Here is a 25,969-nt window from a genome sequence, read left to right on the forward strand (position 1 = left end):
TAAAGGAACGCTTAATCCTTCACCAAACTTGGAGATACGCGGTTTTAATTGGTGCTTTCACCAATTTTTTGTAATGCTGCTTTTGTTGTTTGAAACCCGGCGAGTCGAGTGTGATGGGCTGTGTTCGCCAGGCCGCTCATCGATCTGTCAGGGTTAGATCTGGTTGCAGGTTTGAAACCCCATTGTTATCGACGGCCTCAGCGCAGATCTATGGGCAGCAAGCGGCCGCGCATGAAAGTGAATTATTCTCTTTGAGGTAACGCGCGCAGCATGGGCAGCTAGCACTGCTATCTGAGTGGCTCAGCGTGCGGCCAGGCTGATGTCACTCAGTGCCATTTAGCCCGTCACTTAGCTCAGTGTGTGTTAGAGTCTGTCTGTCTATCTGTCTGTCTGTCTGTCTGTCTGTCTGTCTGTCTGTCTGTCTGTCTGTCTGTCTGTCCGTCCGTCCGTCCGTCCGTCCGTCCGTCTGTCTGTCTGTCTGGTACATAGTGTGCATCCACACCTGTGGTTGGGACTGCTCCCCTTAATCAGACCTAATGAGGAACATTGATTCGTCTCCATCTGATTCACACAGGAACACATATAAACGCACACAAACCCACTCGAGACACCCCACCACTCGTTGTGAGGACACTTTTGACTCCTGAGGAAGAAATGCTGATCCCGTCTAAAGTTGCTGCACTGTCATCATCTCTGCGTATAATACTCTGCTCAGCCACATGTGGAGTAGTTTTAAGGAGAGACAAAGTGACGTTAGGAAGCTGAAGAAGAAGAAGAAGTGGGAGGGAGCGAGAGCATGTTCGCTGGAGAGAGCAAAGGGATCTGGAGACTGTTAGCGAACGGGGCAGCCATGCACGTTTTCCTAAGAAGCACGAGCAGGGCAGGCATCCCAAGATTCCCTGCATCCTGGTCCCAGCTCTGGGGTGGAGGAAGCTGTTTACTCTTTCTATCTCTCACTGCTGACGTCGGCGCACCGAACAATGTCATCCAATTTCCTGTTTTTCACTTTAGTGGAAAGCCACTCTCCCAGTGTGTGTGGTGTAGTGTGTGTATGTGTGTGTGTGTGTGTGTGTGTGTGTGAGACTGTGAGTGTGAGACAGAAAAGCTGGTGGGCTGAAGGAGAAGGAGGAGGAGGAGGAGATCTATAGGGCAGGATACACTGGGAGCAGGATATAGGGTCAGAGGCAACTTTGCTATGTAAATACACGAGGTGTATTGAATGAGAGGAGCAGGACGCCGCAGACTGTCCTGAACGCAGCTCGAGATGAATGGAGGCACGCAGCAGCGCTGGCGTGGTCGGAAAGTTGTGATGTCACATGACATAAAACCGTTTCACGCCATCTGCCTGGAAACTGGAACTCCAGTGTTTTTGGGCCCCTTTAAAAGTCTCCGGGTTTGTTGTAATTAGATTTTGGGGTTTAGTTGTTAGATTCGCCGGATTGCTATCAGTGCAGACATTGACCTTATTAAAGGGATCTAATGTTTTGCCGATGATGTGGACGATCCGTACATACATGCATACAGTTTCTTTATCAATATCATGATAAACTTTAAGGCGTCTGCTTGCAGCTGAACTTATTTTAATCACTGTTGGACATTGACTCTCTGACATCCCTTACAGGAATTCCACCGAGTTCCTTAGACATAATATTAAAAACATCAGCCTCTGAAATGTCCATAACGTTGAATCAGCATCTCCTTCACGATGGTGGGATTTATTGCAGGACATTAGTGGCATTAGTTTCAGCTCGATGTCCTGATAGCAGAGAGGTCAATGAGGTCCCACAGCTCATTTTTGTCCTGCGGGTCTGTAAGGGGTAATTTGGCCCTGGAAAATAGGAATGCAGCGGCGTTGGGAATAATATGGTTTAAATAATGGAAATTAATGAGGATATTTTCAGATATGGATTATGTATTATGACATTGCAAAACCACATATTAAAAAATAAACTTTGATACTTGATACTAATGACCCAACTTGGCTAGAAAATCAAGACAAACTACAAGGTCCAGAATGCATTGCACCCCACTCAGATCTCTATTGTAAAGTGTTTGCGCTGCGCCCGCACTACTTCCTGCTGCTCAACAAACTTGTCATCTGATTAACAAGTGGCCCATGTGCACAGAGAGCGACAGATCCCAGCGTGACCGTTACCACGCAGCAGCGTGCGGCGAGAGGGCGGGACGCGGCTGACGTAGGCTCACTCGCCGTGTCCGTGCTCCTCGCCTGCCTGCATGCTCGCTCACTTCCCCTGCTTTGTTTGCCTCCGGTTGAGTGCCAGCATGATGTTTGCGGGATGCAAATGCTTAGCTGAGTGATTCATTGCAGTGTGTGCGTGTGTGTACTGTACAATAGGAGTGTGTTGCCCGAAGAGGCTGGCAGACTGGTTCAGCTATGTGTGTGTGTCTGTGTGTGTGTGTGTGTGTGGCAGGCTGGCTATTCGAGTAACACAACCTCAGCTGCAGTTGCATTGGTTGTGTCAGTGTCAGTTAGTGAGGGAAGTCACCCTGGACGGAGACAGAGCGCTGCATACTGCTCTCGCTCGGCCCTCAGCTAGCTGGAGGCTCTGCGGTCAAAGCCCATACGTCAAAGACCCTGACCTCAGCTAGTTCGCCAGCGAACGGCATTGCAGTGGTAATATGATTTCTACGTGTGGTATATTTTTGTGCAGCCACCATCTGTGACATTTACCCAGCAGTCGTCTATAGGAGAGGGAATGTTTTGTTTGACCTCCACAGGAAAATGAATGGGTAGTTTGAATCTCTAATCAAAGTAGATCAAGCTGAGGCCTGAGTTATTTGTTCTGACACACATGGTCGGAGTAATTGAAATCATATCTGATAACAGGAAAACTAGGTCTTGCTTGGTCAAAGACTCTTGGAAAAGCGTTCGTTTGTGGCATTTCCATATGTTAGTCCCTATGGCCTCACACACACACACACACACGCACACGCACACACTAACACACATGCATACTGTCTCTCCGGTGCATCAAGTGACCAGGTCCTCGTGTCTGTGAAAGATCAGATGATCACAGAGCATCAGCTTGCAGCCACCCTGATGCGACAACAAACGGCCTAGTGTCATGATGACGTCAATTTGGCTACAACCGAGGGCTAATCAGCTTTATTTTTTTACCCCCCCGCCCCCCTCCCCCTTTGTCTTTGCAGAGCTTTCATAAGGCTTAGAATTTAGCAAGAAGTGATTTACGGCTGCCCGGCACGCTCTAAAATTCCTCTCCGTATTCCTCCTCACATGTGTAGATTGTTTACGGCGAAGAGGAATTCTAGAGGGATGGCGGTCCGCAAGGGGCTTGGTTGCTATGGTTACTAACCCCTGAGCTGGGTTCCATTTAGCAGGAAGGAAGCTAAATCATTTGCAGACAGAAAAGAGTAAGCTCATGGAGGGAAAGTGTAATGAGTTAAAAAAACGGTGTGTGTGCAATCTGCCTTTTTTTATTTTATTTTTTTAATTTTTCACAAATCTACAGTTGAATTAGAAATCAGATTAAATTACAAGCATTTGCTGTTGCTGATTCAGTCAGAGGCGGGGGTATATAGATGCTTTACTGAAGTAAAAGTAATAATACAGTAATTTGAAAATACTTTAGTAAAAGTCCTGCTTTCAAAATCTTAATAAAGTGAAAGTACAGCAAAATATTGTGAAAGAAAAAGTAGAAGAATGGCCCATTTAATGTGTTATATACTTCATATTGGGAGATCATTTTATGGGATTATTATTGCAGATGCATTCACGTGTAAGCAGCGTTTTACTGTTCTAACAGTCGAGGTGCAGCTAATTTTAACCACTTTAATATTATTTCACTGTGCAAAAGCTCCAGTCTTTGTGGTTACAATTGGGTCCTAAAAGCAGTGATGTAAGAAGTATTTCGATCCTGTATTTGAGTAAAAGTAGCAAATAGAATTTAAAGTATAGTAAAAGTACTTGTGATTAGAGACAAATGGTCCTGTTTTGAACTATATTATAGTATTGATATTTATTTTAAGGCAATTATGTGTAAGAAGCATTTGACTTTTTCTTGGTTGATATAGAAGTAATGCTAACAATTTTACTTTAGGAAGTTTAATTTATCACAATATAACGTTCGGTGATCATGTTTTGTGTGGAAAATGAACTAGTACGAAAAGCAGTCAAACAGTAAAAATGTACGTGTTGCATCATGTAGAGTGTGTGTAAGCACAAAATGTAATGAAGTATAATGGAACAGAAAAAGTGAAGGAAGAGCTCAGCTGTCAGCGTGTGGATGAATACAGTGGATTTTCATGTCCTCTATGTCTGTGATCGCTGTTGACGGTACTTTCTGTGCAGCACTGCTTCTCCCATATCCTCCCAGAATAAGTCTGTTTAAATGTCTGTTTCATTACAGTTTGTTCATAAGAGGCCTCTCTGGGGTCTAACTGACCCAAAACATAAGTTACTCACAAATAAGTAAACACTGTCGGCTCATACAGTACATTTCTTTGTGAGTCGATGGATGTGTGTTCACAAAGAGACGTTTCTTTTCTGTGGTGTATTAACGATGTTTTATGGTCACTTTTGTGTTTTGTCAACTTCATCGAATGTGCAAGGGTTACCGCTTCAATGCTTTTCTACATAATGTGTTTTAATAAGGGCAGAGGAAAAGAGAAGGGAACAAAAACTTGATTTTCTTTTATTATTACTGTTCCTCATACAGCAGTGGGGTGAAGCAAATGTCAAGAAAATGTAAATATGATGAAATATCACATTTGTGAAATGATTTATTTCTAATCCTTGTATTCTTCTTGTTATCTTTCAGACCACATTAACAGAGGTGCAATTTGGACCAATGAAGCTATTTAAAGACCCACTTCAGGTATCGTAAAACAATGCCAAACATCTGAATGATTGATGCTTACGGGCTTGAATGCATTAAGGCTTCTAAAGATACAGCACTGCTCCGGCTAAATGTTTATATCCATATCATTTCGGGGCTTTTAGCTGAGCTGTCGAGCTAAACTTTGTGTGACTGTCAATATTTGGAGGCATTTTTCTGGGATTAGTATTTCAAAACGTCGCCGGGTTCTGTTTGCAGTCCGAACTAATCTTGAATTTCTCAAAGATAGCGCACCTCGCGAAGAGATTAAAGAAATAAAAAGTCCCCGTGCAATCGTGCAAAGCAGAAGAAAACACTGTTAATGGAGGTATTGTGCGTGATGTAGCCTTGGGTTGTCAAGGCATCAAGGCCAAACATATATGGCCGAGGACATGCCATAATGAACAAAGCACGTCATGGAAGAAGTGCACAGAGGATCCATGGACCGGTTTCGTCACTGCGAATGGGGCATTCTCTGACGCTCAATGCTTCATTATGCGCTGCGCTCGTTCCTTTGGCATGCGCTGCCGCTGTTGCGTGAAAACTCCCAAAAGTCAAACGTTTTATTAATCTTTCGAGCAAAAATGCCAAACATTCGCTGGTTCCGGCTGTCCGAATGTGGGGATTCGCTGGTCTCCTTTGTCCTGTTTTGTAGTTGAACTGAACTTTTTGGAAAATCGCTGCAGCCTTCGTGCACGGATCCTTCGGGTAGGATGCACATTTTAATCAAGATCAAACGTCGACGGCTGCTGAACAACGATGATGTGAAGTCGTGAGGGTCAAAGAAAAGCGGCACATTGGGCGTCCTGTAATTTAACGCCGTGTGCGCAGACTCGGCTTTATTGTCTGATGCGCTCCAGTGTGACCACAGTAGGAAAACGAGGTAGAGAGATATCCCCTTCCTGTTTTTGTCACTCACAGCTGATCCTGTCGTGCCCTCCTCCTCTCCACTCCTCCTCTTTTCTCGTCGCTCACAGGATCTGGCCGGGCCCTCTCTGTTTTCAACAATGATGTTTTCTAGACAGAGCGATCAGACCCTGCCAAAGTGCTCGCCACCCCCTTCGAACCACTTCTTTCCCCTCCTGCTGTCGTTGTCTGTCTGCTACTTTCTCTGCCTTTTGTTGCTTTGGAGCGAACACAGTGAATCCTGTCTTAAAAATATGCTTTTTGCTTAATTGTACTTTCAGAGACTGGGTGTGTTATTACAGGGCCAGGCGTATCTGTCTGCTCTGAGAACAGGCATGTGAAAAGACCTTATCTCAGCCTATATTACCCCGTTCCTCCACCTCTGCGGGAATGTTGACTTTTCTACCAACATCCCAATGTGGAATCCTGATCTAATTCCCTGTGCGTACCGAACATAGCTGCAGGACTCAGCGGTGATGTATTTATGACACTTATTGCTGCTTGTAGGGAAAATGCTCATTTGTGGAATATGGTTTGCATTAGCTACACCCCTCTCAGACACGGGGGCTGAAGCTGCACTTCGGCGCTCAAATAAAGCCAATCGTCAGAATGAATCAAAAGGACAACTGTCAAAACAACCGATCCTCTATCCCCTCATTGTGCGGAGGACAGTGGCTCTAGTTTTCTGCACAAAGTCAAGTCTTTGTGCCCTAACTCAATTTTACAGGTGTGATGCAAGCTTGAAGCTGCAGAACAAACTTTCCCTTCTTTACGTTCATTCTGCTCCCTGCCAACAGTTGGAGATGACGTCTGTTTGAGAGAGTGACTCATGAATCTACTCTTAGTGCAGCACTGCTCTTGGAGGCGGGCCTAAATCTCTGGTCCAGTATTTACGCAAGTAAGGGGTTATATGAAAGTATGCTGGCAGAGGGAGAGCATGCTCTCAATGGCTGTTTTGATGGTAGCAGCAGCACTTTCTGCCACAGCCTTGGCAGGCCGGTGGGAGGGGCCGCGGCCAGTCGAGGCCACCTCGACTAATTGTGTCATAGATCACGGCAGCGGACAATAAAAACTCTGACGCACCCGAGTACGAGCTGAGCCTGATCAATCAGGGCCTGTCCAGTGGAGGCTTGAGGGTCACAGTTGAGCCGCTCTGCAGGCTGATTAGGACGACAGGCGCAAATGAGCATGAATGCACCAATGACGACTTGACAACTCAGAGCTGTTGATACACCGAGGCATCAAAACCACATTTCACTGTAGCTCTCTCTCTCTCTCTCTCTCTCTCTCTCTCTCTCTCTCTCTCTCTCTCTCTCTCTCTCTCTCTCTCTCTCTCTCTCTCCTTCTCTCTTCTGCTGTTTTTGACTGAGCTAGCTCTGTGATGCAGGCTGGAGCGGCAGATCGTTTGCGATTAGTTCTGCCATTTTTCCCTTTAGATCACAGCGACTTATCAGTTTAACCCTGTAGCTCTCTAATGTCTGACAGTAAATAATAACTACTGTAGTTTCTGAATAGTTGTGACAAACAAAGAGATCAGATGTCTAAATGTAGCTTTGCTCCATCTGGTACAAATTAGATACACAATACTTTACAGCTTCTGAACGCTGCACGCTTTGCACGCTCATTTTCAAAGTATGCATTGAATCTCGAAACGATCTGTCCATTCATTGATGAGTTAATTGACAACATTTTGATAATTAATTCATCGTTTAAGTCATTTATCAACAAAAATATCAAAAATACATTTATTGCATTTTCGCAGACATGATGATTTGCTTGCGTTCAGTTTTTATCAGTGTAAACTGAGAATCAGCCTGTTTTTTTTTCTTTAATTCTTAATACCTGTTTGCATACACTCGTTTTGATTTGTGATTTTTGTGATGCTCATTTAAAACTTTTATTTTAAAGCCTGTTTCTTCTTCACACCCTATCGATCACAGCTCTTAGCAAAGTCCAGATATTTAGATGTAGTGTATTTTTAGTGGAAGCACTAGCATGTACGAGTTCCCTTTAAAAACACTAATGACTCAGTGGGATATATATGCGTCATCTCTCTGTCTTTGCAGGTACTTTTAGTTTTTGCCAAAGAGGACAGTCAGAGTAATGGCTTCTGCTGGGCATGTGAGAAGGCCAACTTCAGGTGCAGCATGGCACGAACACCGGAGTCGGCTCTTGAATGCTTCTTGGAGAAGCATCATGACCTCGTCATCATTGACCACAGACATTCCAGACACTTTGACGCTGAAGCACTATGCCGGTAGGCCAGTCCTCTCATCATCAGTGTTCCTGTACTTTATGTTGAATGTCTAGAATGATGTTGTGCTGCGGTTCCCAACTTTGTCTGGGGTGCCCCCACAGCCCTGTCAGATGCCACTGTTCAGCTTTTAGGTCAGTGTGGTTACATTTGCACCACTGCCACTGAAGTGGTCGAAGTGGGATGTTTTCAGCCTTTTTTTTAGCTAACTGCTTCAACCATTTAGCTAATGATTTCAAATGTGGCCATTACTTCCATTTGTGCAACTTTTACCTAACTATTTTAACCACACAACCATTTATCCTGTACTTACAGCTAACAATTTTAACTGTTCATCCACTACTCAGCAATTTCTCTAATCTAGTTTATCCAACCTTTAGCCTATGAACTAATCATTTAGCAAATGAATTCAAATCTGTCACTTTTAGTTAGCATTAACTATTTGTTTATCCTGAACTTAGCCGTTTTAACCATTTGTCAACAACTTTGAGCTAATGTTTAAACATCTCTTCTTGCATGTCATCTACTTTTATGAGGTTAGTTGAGCTACTCTGCAATCTTTCTTCATGCCCTTTGGTAACTGCAGACGTCCTCTGTGGGGTGACTCCTGGTTGGCAGTCACCGATGAAGTAGAAGTGATTGTCATCCAAGGCCAGTGCCATAATCCAGACCAAATGATTTTGATCGGACAAATTATAGCACTTCTTTTCATGCGTTACAGTACGTTTGGGTAAATGGCCAGCTCAGTTTGGGCTCGCTAGCTTTCATCGCATGCTACCTAGTGGAGTCATGTCGATGAGAAATGAGTGGTGCCTGCCCATACCACCCTCTATCTTTAGCCTCTGCCCAAACCAAAAACACATTTACAAACATTCATTTGCCCTGCCCAACGTGTATGTTAACCCTATTCATTTTGGCCAATCCATATGTTCAGTGTACACGCACAGGCTCCGACGGGGAACTAAAGGGCCTTTATGACCGCTGGCTGGGGAAAACCACAGGCGGATGAGTGGCCCTGTACACTGCATTCTTTCAGAGGCCTATGCCTGCTCACAGAGCTCCACCACTAGGCTCTGCCTGGCTGGGAGAATCGGAGCGTGAAAGACTGAAAAATACATTGATTTGATGCCATGGGCTTTTCCACCAGCCTGCTCACTGGCTAAAAGGCTCCCTCTGTTTACATTCAGGTCAATTAGAGCGGTCAACTCTTCAGAAAACACTGTGATAGTCGCCGTTGTGAAAAGGTACGTACAACTTGATGCCCCCCTCTTCTTGTCCTTTTTCCTCACTGTCTTTTTAAGTACGGGTCATATGGAGCTGATGTTCTGTAAAGAAGCATTTGTCACAGCGATGTTTGCGTGTGTTCTCTTTTTAAGGCCAGACAGGGAGGAAGCCTCTGTGATGCCCCTGATCAATGCCGGCTTTAATAGGGTGAGCGACAATGTGTGTGTATCTGTCTCCTGCTGCCTGTGTTTGTGTTATTCTTTTGATATGTTTTTTTATATCCCTACTGTCAACACTCACTGTAAGGCAGGAATACAGATTGTAAATCCTTCTTGTTTGCTCAGGAGACGTGTGCATTGAGCTCCCTGTACCTGAAGCATTGTTACTCGTGGCGGTAGCAGCATTATAACATATCCTGCGATGGATTTATTGATATGAAAATGGGATTTTGGTTGTCTCTGATTGACCCGTGTTGCCTGGTGTTGCCCTCTGACCCTCAGAGATATGTGGAGAATGCCAATATGATGGCCTGCTACAATGAGCTGCTACAGTTGGAGCATGGAGAGGTGCGGGCGCAGTTCAAACTGAGGTGAGTTGTGCATTATACAGTTGGCTGCATTTTAGATTAATTGCATAGCACCATTATTCAAAGCTCTTCCACTGAGTGTAAAACATCAGAGACAAGTCCACTTTTCTATGACAATTCTATATATGTATATAAATAGATGCTGGACGCTCTGCCTGTTGCATATGTTAACAGTGATTATGTTGTCTCTCTACCTGTGCAAGGGCTGGAAATGCTATTTTCACAGCTCTAGAACAAAGCCAAGAGGCCATAGAGATCACTTCTGAAGATCAAGTAATTCAGGTGGGTTTCTAGTCAACTTAAATACTTCTGTTTGCTTTATTATAATCAACAGTTCATCTCTGTCTTCCTCCCCCTGTCTTTCCCCTCCTTCTCTTTCTTTCTGTCTCCTGTTTTAGTGCCTGTTCATGTCTTGTGATCCCAGCTAACACAGTTAGAAGTGATAGTTGCAGTCTCTGTCCTGAATGGCTCTTGGTCGTTTTTTTTAGCTGCATGAAATAAGCAACGAATGTGTCTGCTTCTCTGAAAACCCGTTGTTCCGGTCGGAAAGGTTCATATGTTGCTGGAGGTCATCATCCTAACCGTGTCTGAACTCACTGTGGATTTTACAAACAGTAGACCACCATCTCATACCAAGCCTGAACACTGTTGTTACCTCTCCTTCGCAGTACGTGAACCCTGCCTATGAGTCCATTATGGGCTACCAGCAAGGCGAGCTAATAGGGAAGGAAATAATAGAAGTGCCTAAAAGTGAGAAGAATAAGCCTGATCTCCTTGAAACAATAAATTCCTGCATACGGAAAGGAAAGGTAATATGCTTTCATTAAATCCTCTCATCTGCACTATACATCTATGGCCAAGCACAATTTTCAGTGTGGTTCAGGAATTTAATCACATCAGGAAATACACGATCTCCTTCTTCTGGTTGTTGATACTCTTACATACATTGTGTTGGCAGAAATATGGCATAAGTTAAGTATTGTATCACAATTAGATCACTCTCACAAGTGCCATACATATCTGCCTCTGCCTTTGTGTCTGTGCATGCATGCGTGCACGTGCATCCATGTGTGCTGCAAGTCTGTACCACCGGCCATCCAGCCATTCTGTTTCATGTGCATAAGAACAGCGGCCGATGGCTGTGCTGTAATCTTACTACACAGAGAGCGAAGGTCAGTGCCAGACAGGCTAACAGCAGGAAGGGTCTTTTTAAGCCGCCACAGCAGTCTGTAGGTGGGGGGGGGGGACATGAAACAAGCGCACCGGACTCCAGGAGCGCTCCCCCTACCCATTAAAGCAACATGCTTCTCTCTGAAAATACTCTGACCCACCCCACCTCACCACCTAACCTGCACCACAAATACCGCCATGCTACACCCAGTCCACACCCACTTTTAGGGCATTTTCACATCTTATGTTTTGTCAATTTCTATGATGAATGGTTCCTGAATGTGTTTCGCGTGTTTCATTTCCTCTCTCAACTCTGGCGTGTCAATGCTCCAGGAGTGGCAGGGAATTTATTATGCCAAAAAGAAGAATGGAGACAGCGTTCAGCAAAATGTGAAGATCACACCTGTAATTGGACAGGGAGGGTGAGTGACAGTGTGCCGAGGCCCGGTGTATTCGGCCTTTCTAAATGTAAACTACATTTAAAGTGAGTGAAGAGTCGTACTGGATAATAGAGAAATGAGTAATGATTGTATCCCTTTATTTTTCCTGGTGTACTAATCGGCCTATGTCATTCACAGAAAAATCAGACACTATGTGTCTATCAACTGGCCTTTAAATGATAATAATAAGGTGAGATGTGTTTCCAGTTTTGCTGATTATTAATGAATGAAAGGAGCTCTCTGGATTTACCAATGTGCATTTCTTCTCTGACCATGCAGAGCGATAAAACCAGTGAACGTGTGCAGGCAGAGTCTCAGACAGGTAAGATCCATCCAGAAATTCTGCTGGTCTTAACTGCATTAGAATAACATTACAGGAGATTTTGTGATGCTACACCACTCCAAGGACTGTGGAGTGGGCTTGCATATTTGAGTAGCTCAGGTTCTCTGTGCTGGCCAAATGTCATCATTAGTGATCAGAGTTCTTCCCGTGGCACCTGTGATCTGTCTCAAGGTTTGAGGGCCAGCATTGTGCTTGTCATTTGACAGCACAGCGTTCAAGCCCAGCGTTGCTCACAGCTAATTTTAACTGTTTGCAAACACCAAATATTTGTAAGATGTTCATAATAAAGTGGAGATAGTCACACTGGGGAATTTGAGCTTTGCAAACTCAAGACTTTGGAAATATATCAGCGAGTGTATTGCACCGTGCCAGAAAATCATTGTTTTCTTTAATCATGACCCAAATTTTGCACAGTGACTAACAGTGTGTCCAATCCTGCTTTATCAAGCCGAGAAATATCTCAAAAGAAAAGAATTCTGTCTTTTGTTGACCTTGAAAAAGTTATCCACGCTTTTATTTCCCCTGAACTGGACTATTGTTCCTTGCTGTATTGTGGTATCAACCGTAAAGCCAATTCACAGCTGCGAGTGATTTCAAAATGCAGCAGCTTCACTCCTGACAGGCAAACAAAACGGGGATCATATCTCTCCCGTGTCTGCGTCCTTTCACCACCTCGCTGACAAGAAGTGCCATTTGTTTATGAAGCTTTGCATGGTCTTACAGTGTACACTATATTTCAGTCACTCTTCTAAATTCGGAGATTCTGGGCTCTAAAGGTCGACTGTGCTTCTCATGTCATGTTACAACCCAACCAAACGTGTCAAGTCAGCGTAGCGTTCTGCCATTTTAACAAATGTATTAAAAGCTTCCTTTTTCCTCTCGCTGGCCTTTCAAGTGTTTTTCATTTGCTTAGTTTCCTAATCCCACATACACTGTCCCTGCTGCCATGAAACACTGTGTTTGTTTGTGTGTTCATGTTCGGTGTTTTCTTCTCCCCAGACATCCAATCCAGTAAGCACAAAGACCGGAGGAAAGGCTCTCTGGACGTAAGATCCACAACGTCTCGGGGGAGCGACGGTGAGGGTGAAGGGAGATAGACGAAGGAAACTCTGGGCGTTTCTTGTCAGCTTATGAAACCTTCCCAGCTGTCTGTTTGCATCAAGTGTTGATTGGAGACTCATTAAAATGTGGTTGGAAAAGTGCAGCTTAATTTGTTGTTGAATTACAATTTATTTTTTCCGTCCTGCCAGGGAGCTCACAGCGAAGGCACTCCTCAATGGCCCGAATCCATTCCATGACTATAGAAGCTCCCATCACTAAGGTGGGTTCATCTCCCCTCCCCGTCATCCCTCTGAGCATCCATCATATGACGAGCACTTTGTACAGATGTTTTGTATCTCATGACTGAACTCAGCGATTTGTGAAGCTGCCACAACTGCCATGAGCACTTCTTGTACAGCTACATGCACTGAGGCTAGAGGCCTCGTGTACTGTGTCAGTAGAAGATGGGCTGATAAAATGCACATTTCATGCACAAAACATGAAAGCGTACAGGACCACAATGACCTGCTGTTTCAGTGGTTTGTGTAGTTGGCAGCCTGGATTGTCAGAAACAGAGAAAGTCCCCAGGGATGGGTCATATGACACACTGCAGTTCCACTGCTGTATCATTTGACTGTGTAGTCAGTCCCCGTAGGCGTCATCCTCTCCAGAATAAAGCACTGATAGACCTGCTGGTAGCCCACTGTGTGTGTGTATTTGTGCGCAGGAGTTAGCTGTGACTTGTGTTATTGCACATCCTCGCTCACCTCGCCACAGGTGACCATTGTTACAAGCTCCAGAATCTCAAAGTTCATTTTTTGGGGTGAAAATGTAAATGTCTCTGTTAAGATCTTCTATGAATGTTAGAGACACAGAGTCCAGTTTACATGTTGTTATTTCATACCTAGATTATTTCAACTGCCCCTTTATTTAAAGGACGGGTCTGTGAGGATTCTGAGACATCCAGGTCACGGTTATCCAAGGAGGGTTGAATCTAGGGCAACTGGACTTGGTTGTAGATACTTGAAAACATTTCCCCTGTATCCAAGGGGCTTCTTCAGGTCTGACTGGTGGAGAATCCCATGTATTTAACCTCTGCGGGGTCGTTATCAAGGTTCTCAACACCACTTGGGTAGTTAGTGCTCCTGGCTGTGTGAAGGCGGTCTTTCAAGCGGTTGGAGTAACTCGAGGCCAAGTGTAAACGACAGTCGTTGGAGTTCTCACATGAGGCCAACTGTGAATAGTTGTTAAATCTCTTGGGAGGGGATGGAAGGATGGTGCCGAAGGTGGAGGATAAGTGGTGCTGTTGACCTCCTCCTCAGTTGAGGGATGGTTTCTCTTTTTTTACATAAATAGCCTCCTTCACTCCTCTTTCAAACCATCTGTCCTCCCTGTCCAAAGTATAGACGTTGTTGTCCTCGAGTGTCCCTTATCTTTCAAGTATAGGTAAACCGCTGAGTCTTGACCTGAGGGGTTGGCCCTCATGTGCTCAGCATTTCTCTTAATGGTTGTCTGCGAAGATCCTCAGACATCCAGATTACCCAAGGAGGATTAAAACAAGGCTGAGTGGACTTGTAGATGCTTGCCAAGGGATTGATAATGTTGGGATACTTGCTTGTTTAGTGTTGGATTTAAAGATTAATACCACTCTCATATCTGTCCATTCAGTATTAAGGTGCAGCCAGCAGGCAGTTAGCTGAGCTTAGCACAAAGACAGAAAACAGGGGGAGCCTGGTTCTATCTGAAGGTTTCACATGACGTTATGTGCTGGACTATTTCATGCATGGCAACCCCACAGTGACAAAACACAAATTGTAATTTCCATTTTTGTTTTTGAGGCAAGCTGTTACACCTGTTTCCAGTTTTTATGCTAAGCTAAACTAACCATTTCCCCACTGTAGCTTCTGTATACAGATATGAGTGGGATTGATCTTCTTATTTTACCCTTTGCAAGAAAGTACATGAGCAGAGATAAGAGGTGTGAGCACATCACACCTGTTTTAATCTCCCAGTATGTTTCAGGATTGATTGTAACATCTTACTCATCAATTTTAGGGTGTTATGTCGTGGCCCTTAATATATTTGTGACCTGTTAGTCTGATATGTGTATGCCTAAAACTGTAGAACTTTTTATCTGAATTGTCTATGTTTCTTTTATGTTATGTTATCAGAAATGACTTTTTTTTTATTCTGGTAAATGTTATGTTGCAGTTTGCTTATATTATTGTTGGTTCTTAATTTTTCATCCAGGTAATCAACATCATCAATGCAGCACAGGAAAGCAGTCCTATGCCCGTGGCAGAGGCCTTGGATCGGGTACTGGAGATCCTGAGGACCACTGAGCTCTACTCCCCACAGTTAGGCACCAAGGATGAAGACCCCCACACGAATGACCTTGTGGGGGGGCTGATGACGGTAAGCATCAGGTCCTTTAGAGCACAAGGGTCCTTCGAGAAGTATGAAAAACACCCAAACAGCTTCCTTCCGCTCCGAATGAATCGACTCCCATATGATAACACACGTCAGAGCGTTTGCGGAATTCCACAGTGATAACACACACGTCTGCACGAATGTTGACAGCGAGCGAGTCAGGGGTGTCTGTGCCTGTGGACTTCTGTTTTTGTGAGGATTTCTGCCCCTATTTGTCAGAGGCAGAGAGAGACAGAGAGATTAACAGACAGCAATGGTGAAGTACAGAAGCAGAAAGAGTGCCAAGTTGGCAGTCTTGGCAACAACCCCAGAGGAAGTGTTAGATTGTCCTTTGTGCTCCTGTAGGCTGGAGAGGAAAGCCCACCCCACCCTCTCTGCCCCCCCCGTCTCTGCACACATGCACACAGTCACACTCACATGAACCTCTTCCTCTCCACTCCACAGGCCTGGAAACATCCTGTTCTTTGGATCAAATGAATAAGCATGGCTTTACTTACACATGTATACTGTGGATACACAGAGGCATAGGATTGTTACACATAGTCCCTCCCCAGAAAGATTTGTAATGCATAAGTGATGAAGGCTGATGAAGCCAGACGACCATGAGGTTTGGGTTAAGGTGATTATTTATGTGCGATCATATTGGTTTATGAGGTGCCTGCTTGCTTAGTCACTTTCTCCAGTTTGTTGTGGTGAAGTGTGCCGGGTCTGAACTCAGAAGACCCCGTGAACATTAAGAGAAGAGCTGTCATCTTGTGGGGAGAAAGTCTTAAAATAACCGGTGTGTACAGAGGCAGCGCCACCATGAGACAATGCTCGGGTCAAAGATGAGCCCGTCTCCTCTTCCTTTTTCACTTGTGAAGTAAACATTTCACTCTGACACACACCCATGTATTCACGAACGCCCAAAATATATATACGTATCTTGGACCAGATGACCGGGTGATATAGGTCTGTAGACTGAAGTCACAAAAATGCTGTTTGAGAGAGGTTGACGCTTTAATACTCACAATGTTTTATGACACATAATGGCTTGAGGACATCATTTTTTCCACATAGCAAAACATTTTAGGTCAGAATGATTTCATTGCAGTTTCTCGTCACAGTTATTCTTTAAGTGACGCATTTAAACAATATTTCTCCTTTGATAAACTTTAAGGGATGCAAAATGGTTACTGCTAACATAAAAGAAGAGTCTGCAGTCATGCTAGCGGCTCTGCGAGGCTGTCCTTCGAGCTAAATGCTACCGTCAACTTGCTAATACGCTCACAGTGACAATGCTAACATGCTTTATGTTTAGCATGTAGTTTCACCCTCTTAGTTTAGCGTGTTAGCATGCTAATGTGCTAATGGAACGAGACACAAAGTACAGCCGAGGTGGATAAATATCACTAGTTTTGCAGGTATTTGGTCAAGAACCAAAGTACTGGACAAATAATGCCCAGAATGTCTGTACATATATTTATAGTAAACCATCAAGTAGTTCAAAAACTGTTTGATCAACCTTTACTTTTCCAATTTTTTACATGTATTTTATTATTCACAGCTGATGCAAATCACAGGATCCGGATCATTATACTTCTAACCACTGAGAAGCAGTGTTTGATGATTTGGGTGATGGAATGTTACCCCACTGATAAGCCCCATTTACTATCACAGCATGTAGTATTGCCCAGAGGAAGAAAAATGACATAATGGAATAATTTGCTGTAGTTTATCTGACATATGTACATAAATTATCATGGTGTCATTTCTGACACAGCTATTACAGTTCATAAATATGGTAATCATTTTCTAAACTGCATATTGGTTTCATTAATAAGCTCAGCTTGGCTGCCTCATCCCTCCACTCCCTCTGTGGGGAAACGGTATGAGGTGTCAACATAACATAGCCTCCAAAATATTGTGTCATGCTTACAGATGAAGGAACGCTCATAAAAGTGGTAATATGGAAAATCAGCAAAATATCTGTTCTCTGTTTCCTCTTATTTATAGTACAGTTGTAATTTTTACGCCCTTGCCTCAGTCAAAATGCAGCACCAAGGTCGTCAGACAGATCCAAAATCCAACTCTTGTTTCTTTTTTTTAAAATCACTGACTTATGGTAAACACAGATACGGTACTACCTGAAAATGAGCTATTGAGATTCTAGTGTTAGCTCATTAGAAATGTTAAAAACACACAAATAGCAGTTTAGTTGAACGTAACCTTGATCTGTCCAGATACTGCTGTGCTCTGAGGTGTCAGAAAAGCGCTAATGTTCTCTATCTTCGTTTCTGATGGGAACTCCCTCTGCCCCGTGGCTGAGTCTGTATTATTTGTCTTATTTTCGGGGTCACTGAAACATCAGTGATGGTTGATACTCATGTGCAAGAACAACAACGTGACTGGTCCCACCCAGCTTTCTGTACTCCAAAGTCCAAGCTGATGCCTCCGTCTGTGCTGGTGTGCTCAGAGTAGCTTAATTTAGCGCAGAGGACTTTTATATTAGATCTGATCTAAGAGTGAAAATGTCAGTTTGACAGTTGAATCTGAGGCATCCAAACAGTTTCACTTATTATTCAGTTATATTCAGTGGCTGTTCAGAAAGGATAAATGATGACTGTATGTATGCAGCCAGGCTTTCACACTTGCTGCCTCAGTCCCTGACACTTTCTTTCTTTCTCTTTCATAGGATGGTTTACGCAGATTGTCGGGAAATGAATACATCTTTTCCACAAAACGTAAGTTTACATGAAGGTTATCCGAAAGGTAGCGAACAACAAATGTCTAACCTCCTCCTCTTAATGTGAATGCTTCCTTTCTCGTCTCTTCCTTTGCTCACAGAGCCCCACCATATCCCCAGTCACCTGATAACTCCTCTGTCATTAAACGACATCCCCCCTCGTATCGCGCAAACCATGGAGAATGAGGACTCTTGGGACTTTGACATCTTCAACTTGGAGGCTGCAACCATGAAACGGTGAAGCAACAACACAGTTAAAGCCTATAGAGGGACTCATTTTTTTTCTTAATGTGTGTGTTGGTGGAGCTTTGGATGAGAGTTTGTGTTAAACTGCAATCTGAATCCTTCTGTAGGCCTTTGACCTACTTGGGCCTAAAGATCTTCTCCCGCTTTGGGGTCTGCGAGTTCCTAAACTGCCCTGAGGCCACTTTGCGCTCCTGGCTACAAGTGATTGAAGCTAACTACCACTCCAGTAACTCCTACCACAACTCTTCTCACGCGGCGGACGTTCTGCACGCAACGGCATATTTCCTCTGCAAGGAGAGGGTCAAGGTAAATTAACAAATAGCAAAAATTAATAAAAATACATAGTATTTTCAAAAATGCATGCCAAACTTGCAAAAATAGCACGAGTTTTGCCGTCAGAATGTTGCTATTGGTCAAGGTTAAAAGTGTGGTTTGTCAATTACCCAATGAACTGAACATTTATTGCCAACCAGTTTGATTATTAAGTGGTTTTTTTCAAACAAAAATGCCAAAGATTTACTGATTCTAGTCTTTGAACTGCAATGCATTTTCTGCCTTTGTTTTAGCAATACTAAAATATCTTTCGGTTTGGACTATTTTTTGGATAAATCAAGTAATGTCCAGATGTCACCTTGGGTTTACAGGATATTGTGATAGCCATTTTTCAATATTTGCAGCTATTTTCTTACACTTTTTAAACAATAGTTAAAGGTTAATTGAGAAAATAATCATGACTGGCTGCTTTGTTACTCACGATTAGATCTTATTTGGGAGGATTTTGAAATGAGTCTCGGGTCACTTGGCTATTATTTGTGCAGACATAATTAAATATATGAATAAAGTGGCAGTGAATACTCTGTTTATGTGATCAGTGTGATACCTTTCCCATTAATTTCCAGTAAGTGAAAGTCAATGTACTGACTGAAGCATCTGCATTTGTTAGAAGTGACAACACCTACAGTATTTAGGATTTTCTACTATCGCGGCTCTCTGCTCGGTCTTTGTGTCAGGTGCTCCGTCTGAGCCTGTGTTATCCAAGAGAGTCGGGGTTTTGCCCAAGTGTGTCAGTGGCTCAGTAACTGGTTTAGGGCATGCACTGGCTAAGCTGATTACCAAACTGTCTATTTCTGATCTGAGTGATCTTTCATTGGCTTAGCCAGTGAACTGTGAAGTTACATCACCCAAGGTTAATGAATCCTTGGAACTCTACAAGCAGGTTAGCAGGTCTGTTACGTTACAAAATTCATTTGTTTTGATCTTCTGTATACTATAATATTTAACTTTTTATAGTCCTGTGACACGTGATGAAAAGCTACCCAGCAAGCAATGAATAACTTTATACATATGATGCCTAAAATTACATATAGTGGAGTGCAACTGTTGGTTCTGTGTGCTAAAATTCATTATTAACCCCAGCTCTGTTAATATTGAAGCCATTATTTTAAAACAATACGATTCTCTGTATTTTCTTGATTGTAGCTGCGCAGTAGCTATAATGCTTTCATTAGGAATATACACATTTTGCTCTCAGTCAGATGCATGTGTGTGGGTTCTTCAGACAGCTTTGGATCCCTTGCAAATGCAGGTAAATTAAGGTGAATATTAAATGTTGAGCTACTTCTTGGTTCAACCTGCAGTCTCAACTGGATGCACCACACAGCTGTGTTGACAGTAGCATGTGACATGTCTAGTGAATGTAGTACGAGGTTATACTGTGCCAGTTTTTGGCCTTATTAATCAGACAGACCTTCCAAACGTCACCCCTGATAACACTTTGACCAAAGTGGTAACATACCAGACTTTCCTCCTCCATATTTCCACTGTTTCTCCTGTCGTTTGCCCCAACAGCAAAGTTTGGATCCCATTGACGAGGTGGCTTCCCTGATTGCTGCTACGGTGCACGATGTGGACCACCCAGGCCGCACCAACAGCTTCCTGTGCAACGCAGGAAGTGAGCTGGCCATCCTCTACAATGACACAGCTGTGCTCGAGAGCCACCATGCAGCACTGGCCTTCCAGATCACTACAAGAGACGACAAGTGCAACATCTTCAAAAACATCGAAAGGTGGGCGAATCATTACACATGGAATAGGTCAAAGATGCCGTTGTATGCTCATGCCTGACTGTTCATAGCTCAACACACAACATAGTCCTCATAGTTGAATTTAGCCATTCTCCTAAACTATTAACTGGCAGCTACAAATCTGAAAAAGGCTAAAATACCTGCCAGATTTCTTCTCTAAAAGAGCGAAGCCAACAGTTTTTACTGTCATGAGGTTAAGAAGATAATTACTATGCTTTCATTTTTCGTGAAAATATTCCTTAAATCTGCTCCAAAATTGGGTGACTTTGTGCTTACAGTATTTGTGATTTGACCGATTACACTCAGAGTCCAGTAGTATTAACTTTTATATTCTATATATTGAAATTCTTTTGAAAAATTGTCTCCAATACAAACATCACCTGAAGCATCACAGGGGACAAACTAAACATGCCAATGAAAGCAGCACCGTGTGTGTGTGTGTGTGTGTGTGTGTGTGTGTGTGTGTGTGTGTGTGTGTGTGTGTGTGTGTGTGTGTGTGTGTGTGTGTGTGTGTGTGTGTGTGTGTGTGTGTGTGTGTTGACAGAGGCGGGGTAGTAATGTGATTTGAGTCCCAAAGCAGAATAGCTCACATGTGCTGGTCCCCTCAGAGGGGGAAGGTGAACAAAGCATCCATTCATCGCCGCTGTCACTGCAGTCAGGAGGGAGAAACTGTTCACACGGGTTTCCATGCTATTTACCACACTGTCATCTCACTCTCTGTTTTCTCTTTTCCCGCGCTCCCTGCCATCCCCCCTCCCTCACCCATCTGACTTCTGGCCACCTCTCTCTCTGCCACTCTCTAGGAATGAATATCGAACATTACGACAGGCTATCATTGATATGGTGCTCGCGACCGAGATGACCAAACACTTTGAACACGTCAACAAATTTGTCAACAGCATCAACAAGCCGCTGGCTGCTGTGGAGGAAAATGGGGTGAGGTTTTAAATGAACTCAAGCTGCAAGGCTTTTGAATGTTTTTCATTTTTCATACCTGTGTAGAAATAGTAGTTCTAAATTTAGCCTTTTTTTTTTTCTAAATAGATCAGGGTTGTGCGTCAGAGCGGGAAGGACACACAGGAGCATTCAGACACTAGATAAACACTACTGTAGTCTCATTCTGTCACGAACAGTCCAGCAATCATACTCAGTCCAACAGTATGCAAGCAACAATAGTTTAGGATGTTGAGCAATGATGTTCCAGCTTCAGGGGACTTGCGGCCTGTTGTTGCCTGGGCGCAGATATCTTTGTGGGGAGAGAATTTTACAACCTGGTACCATCTTTCTCATCTGTGTGTGGAATGCTCAACACAGACATTTAAAAGTTGCCTTGCCTTTTAAAGGCAGGAGTGATGTGAATAAATGATTTGATGCTGAATTACTGGACTGAATATCGCCACTTTCAGAACTTTACGCAGACTGAATATTTAAGTGTTTGATAGAAATCTTAAAGGAGTTTAAGTCTAGTTGATATAACAGCTCTTTGGTCCTTGTGTCACATACACTTTCCTTCAATTAGCCTTGAGGCTTGAAGGTCTAAATAAAACAGAGACCTCACTCATCTTGGCTTAGTGAAATAGACCCTCTGAACTTCTGTGCTTCTTATTACTTGAATTCATTCCGGAAACATACAGCAGGCTGCAAATCATGTGACTGCATGCTATACTCTTAAACATGTACAGTAAGTGTTGCAAGGGCTCATAATGAACATGCACTGAATACAGACTCCCCTTCTTCTTGAAGAAAACTAAAACCTTTATCAGCTGCCTGTGTCATGTTCTACCTTTTATCTTGCCATTTTGTTCTGCTGCTGTGTGCTCGACGGAGCTGTCGAGTGACACTAAGAAGAAGAATTTCACTCGTCTTTCTGCTTCTATTTTCTTTTTTTTGTTTGTTTGTTTTTAGGGAAACGGTGATGAGGAATCTGTCAAAAGCATTTTGACATCCCCAGAGAATCGCATCCTTGTCAAGCGGATGCTGATTAAGTGTGCAGACATCTCCAATCCATGCAGGCCTCAGGAGCTCTGTATAGAATGGGCCGGACGCATCTCAGAGGAGTATTTTGCACAGGTAATTAGAAAGAAATAATGCAGTGTTGATGATGTGGGGAGATGGATCCAGCAGGCAGCGCCTGCGCTGTTTTTTTAATGTTATTTATGTATTTATTGTCCAAGCCTCTGTACTCATTTATTTTATTATACACGATGATCACTTGTGCTGTCGTCTCTGGTACAGACGGACGAGGAGAAGAGACAAGGTCTACCAGTGGTTATGCCTGTGTTCGACAGAAACACGTGTAGCATCCCAAAGTCCCAGATTTCCTTCATAGACTACTTCATTACGGACATGTTTGATGCATGGGATGGTAAGACTGCACAGCATGATGAGATTCATACACTGACACAGATAAACTGAATTAAAATATTATTCTCTATTATAAAAAAAATGTATTCCTACATTTGTATTAAGTCTGACAGATGCACTGATTTAATAGATGGAAGAATCCAATGACTTACAAACAATGAAATACACAGATTTTAAATTTGAGAAAAAGAGAAGACTGGTATCGAGTTAGTACTTGGTATCTGCGTATTTCCTGAGTTTAGATATAAGAATCCATAGCGGGAGAGAAAAGGTCCGACAGGTGCATTCCCACTAAACCTTTTACAAAATGTGACCACAAGATAGTCGTGTTGATTTAAAAAAAAAAAAAAAAACACATCACACTGTCATCAAAAACAGTCACATCTGTTGTCGTCTCTTCAGCTTTTGCAGACCTTCCCAATCTTATGCAGCACTTGGACAACAACTTCAAGTACTGGAAAGGCCTGGATGAGAGGAAGCTGCACAGCCTGCGACCGCCTCCAGAGTAGGCGCTGCGGTGTCCAGCCCTGGGACTCTGCGGTCTGGGGCAGCCGTCCTCTCTCGTGCTGGGGCGTCTCTCTCCCTGCCAGCCAAAGGGCCTCCTCGCCTTCACTCTCCTGCTTCTGTAGCACGCCGAGCGTCCACGTGTCCGTCCATACAGAAACCACAGAAGGACTTCCTGACGGGCAGTTGCAGCAGTGACATTGCTGGCTTTACAACCCTGTCAGATGACTGTGACAAACAGACATGGACACACAGCATCCTTATGAACTTCTTGTGCCTCTCAGGCATTCGTGGTGTAGCTGGTCATGTGACATGACTGAGAGAGGGTCCTTGCAGGCCTCCTGGCAAGCATCCGTCCCCTTATTACCATGGTGGCTGTCCTGTCTGCCTGTGAAGTTGCTGTTCAAGTAAAAACTGCTTGTTTACTGAAGGAGCGAGCAACACCGGAGGCGTGGATGGAAATGGGGTCTGAATATGAAGGTGTCCGATCACCGTCAGGCCATACAGTCACCTTTGACCTCCGTCCCTGTGCTCGCAGCAAGGCAGGACTGCTCCCTCTGCCCCTGGAGGCCACACCATGAAAGAACACTCCACTGCTTTTTTTTTTTTTTTTTTTTGGCAAATTATTCATGTGTCCTTCAGAAACACATCCAAGTTGACACGTAGCTGTCATAACAGACATGTGGGAGGGGGATGCTTTCTTTTTGGGTCAGGGAGTGGACCTTTACTTTAGGCCACTGCTGAGAGACAAAAACCTCAACATCATGATCATAGGTAACTAATTACAGATGATTTGGTATGTTAATTTTTCTTAGATGTTCCATATTTTCTATATTAAAATTCATAAATGAATTAGTCAATAAATAAGAACAAAATGAATTTCAAAAAGAGAGAGAGAGAGAGAGAGAGAGAGAGAGAGAGAGAGAGAGAGAGAGAGAGAAAAGCCAAAGCTGATGAAGACAAATACTACTATAACTCTCAAAAATTCACAATTATTATTCATATGAAGCATTACCATATTAAACATTTTTATTTTCTTAACAAAAGTACAGTACCAGTTTGAATGAACACTTTTGTATTGCACTGTAAACAATATTAGAAATGTCTACGTCTCAGTGATTTGTCCAGGGATGGGATGTTGCATTGTAGAATAAGCTGTTATTGTTGATCATCAGGAGTTTGTGTGTGTGTGTGTGCGCACGCGTGTGTGTCTGTGTGTGTGTATTTGGGTTGTAGGTGTGGGTGCGTGGGTGTATTCATTGTTGCAACAATCCCTTACTCTTGGTTTAATGCTGTAAACCGCTTGACATTTGACAACAGCAGAAATATGTGAAAACATTTTGGACTTGAAAATTTTTTCTCCCAGAAATTTTTGTATCTGGTTTATCCTACTGAAAAGACTGCCTTATTTTATACAATATTTATACAGTACATCCCACTGTGCAACTGCAACGGACATCTGGAGTTTTTATTATAACATAGTCAGAAGGTTATGTTCAAGTAAATCTCAATATTTTTATAGACAATGAATTTTACACTGGATTTGCAGCAAATGAGATCAACCATTATAGCTATCTGAATACCTGTGAATTGGATGGTCACGCAGAGCATGTATACAGAGAACTAAATGGTTAAGAAGGATGTGGATCGCAGAGTTGTCTATCACTGTCTTTAAGCAGTCTCCTAGAGGCCAGCTTGCATTGATTTTTAATCAAACATCATTCTATTTTGGCCACTTGTCCAACATCCTTATGCACAGACCCAGGGAACAACTTTTTGTTCGAGGCTGGTTTCAGATTAGGATACTAATATATGTTAAAGATTGTTGCTTATTAAGAATATTTCCTCTTTAAACAGTATATAAATGCCATAACAGCTAAGCAAATGATGGTTAATAAGATGCATTGACCACGGTTATCTTTGTTTCTCTCTTATGACAGAATTGTACACTCAATCAGGGGATTTGTTTGTTCCTTCTGATTCACATCTTGGTCTGAAGGCACGGAAAAAAATTAGAAACTATTCAATGAAAAATAAAATAATGTCAATTATAAGTTTGCAGTCTAGCAATGATTCAATGTTGTCCCCTTACTTATGTCTCTTTTTTTTCAGCCATTGTTGAATATTTGCACTATGTTTAGCGATCTAACTACCTCTTTGCTTGTTTTACTTTGAACTATCTTAAGTTTTAGAGCAATAAGAAAGGGCCAAGTTTGAAAAGGTTTTCAGTATTTTGAATGGAGGCAAAAGACACTTCTCAAAGCCTGTGGTGGCTGGTTGAGACTGTGGCTTGGACATCTACTGTACCCACTGTAAAAAGGACAAAAACACATTTTGAACATCATTGAGATGGCACATCGAACAGATCTACTCTTCTTCAAGAGTGGAACACCCATATTTCAACACTGACTGGTAGAATACCTCAACTGGGATATGAACAAGTAGTAGAAATATCTGTACTCATCTCCTCCAGGTCACTCGTTATTTATCATTTAGAAATATTCAAAGTTTTTTTTTTTTAAAAAAAGATAACAGTAAAGCATGCTCATTTAGCTAAAGTGCTAAGCTAATGTAGCAGTAGTAAAAGTGCAAAAGAGTTAAGTGGCTCATTGAAGTGCATTATAAAGCAATATGTACCTAAAGTTTGCTAGCGTTAGCTAACATTAGCCACCATAATCTGCTGGTCATACCAGACCAAGTAAGGCTGTAGCAGCAAAATCCTTGAGTGCATTAAATTGGTGAAGGGTGCGTTTTATCGCTTATCGGTTCAACTTTTCGTCTGTAAAAGGAAGAATG

The 25,969-nt window shown here is 43.0% G+C and overlaps 1 protein-coding gene across 1 annotated transcript in view; it reads left to right on the forward strand.

The window, feature by feature from the left end:
- Positions 1–25,683, forward strand: part of pde8a (phosphodiesterase 8A) — a 44,418-nt gene extending 18,735 nt beyond the window's left edge. The window contains exons 2-22 of the mRNA XM_070958810.1: positions 4,800–4,856; positions 7,829–8,019; positions 9,204–9,260; positions 9,393–9,447; positions 9,741–9,829; positions 10,030–10,108; positions 10,495–10,635; positions 11,330–11,418; positions 11,575–11,626; positions 11,716–11,758; positions 12,779–12,856; positions 13,030–13,100; positions 15,071–15,235; positions 17,925–17,973; positions 18,077–18,212; positions 18,329–18,527; positions 20,070–20,287; positions 21,109–21,241; positions 22,211–22,375; positions 22,541–22,670; positions 23,072–25,683. Coding sequence (XP_070814911.1) covers positions 4,800–4,856; positions 7,829–8,019; positions 9,204–9,260; positions 9,393–9,447; positions 9,741–9,829; positions 10,030–10,108; positions 10,495–10,635; positions 11,330–11,418; positions 11,575–11,626; positions 11,716–11,758; positions 12,779–12,856; positions 13,030–13,100; positions 15,071–15,235; positions 17,925–17,973; positions 18,077–18,212; positions 18,329–18,527; positions 20,070–20,287; positions 21,109–21,241; positions 22,211–22,375; positions 22,541–22,670; positions 23,072–23,178 — 2,304 coding nt within the window. The 3' untranslated portion in view covers positions 23,179–25,683. The remainder of the gene's footprint in view (positions 1–4,799; positions 4,857–7,828; positions 8,020–9,203; positions 9,261–9,392; positions 9,448–9,740; positions 9,830–10,029; positions 10,109–10,494; positions 10,636–11,329; positions 11,419–11,574; positions 11,627–11,715; positions 11,759–12,778; positions 12,857–13,029; positions 13,101–15,070; positions 15,236–17,924; positions 17,974–18,076; positions 18,213–18,328; positions 18,528–20,069; positions 20,288–21,108; positions 21,242–22,210; positions 22,376–22,540; positions 22,671–23,071) is intronic.
- Positions 25,684–25,969: the final 286 nt, after the last annotated feature.

The sequence above is a fragment of the Chaetodon trifascialis genome, chromosome 1 (genome assembly GCF_039877785.1).
Source record: "Chaetodon trifascialis isolate fChaTrf1 chromosome 1, fChaTrf1.hap1, whole genome shotgun sequence".
In the NCBI taxonomy this organism is placed as follows: Eukaryota; Metazoa; Chordata; class Actinopteri; order Chaetodontiformes; family Chaetodontidae; genus Chaetodon; species Chaetodon trifascialis.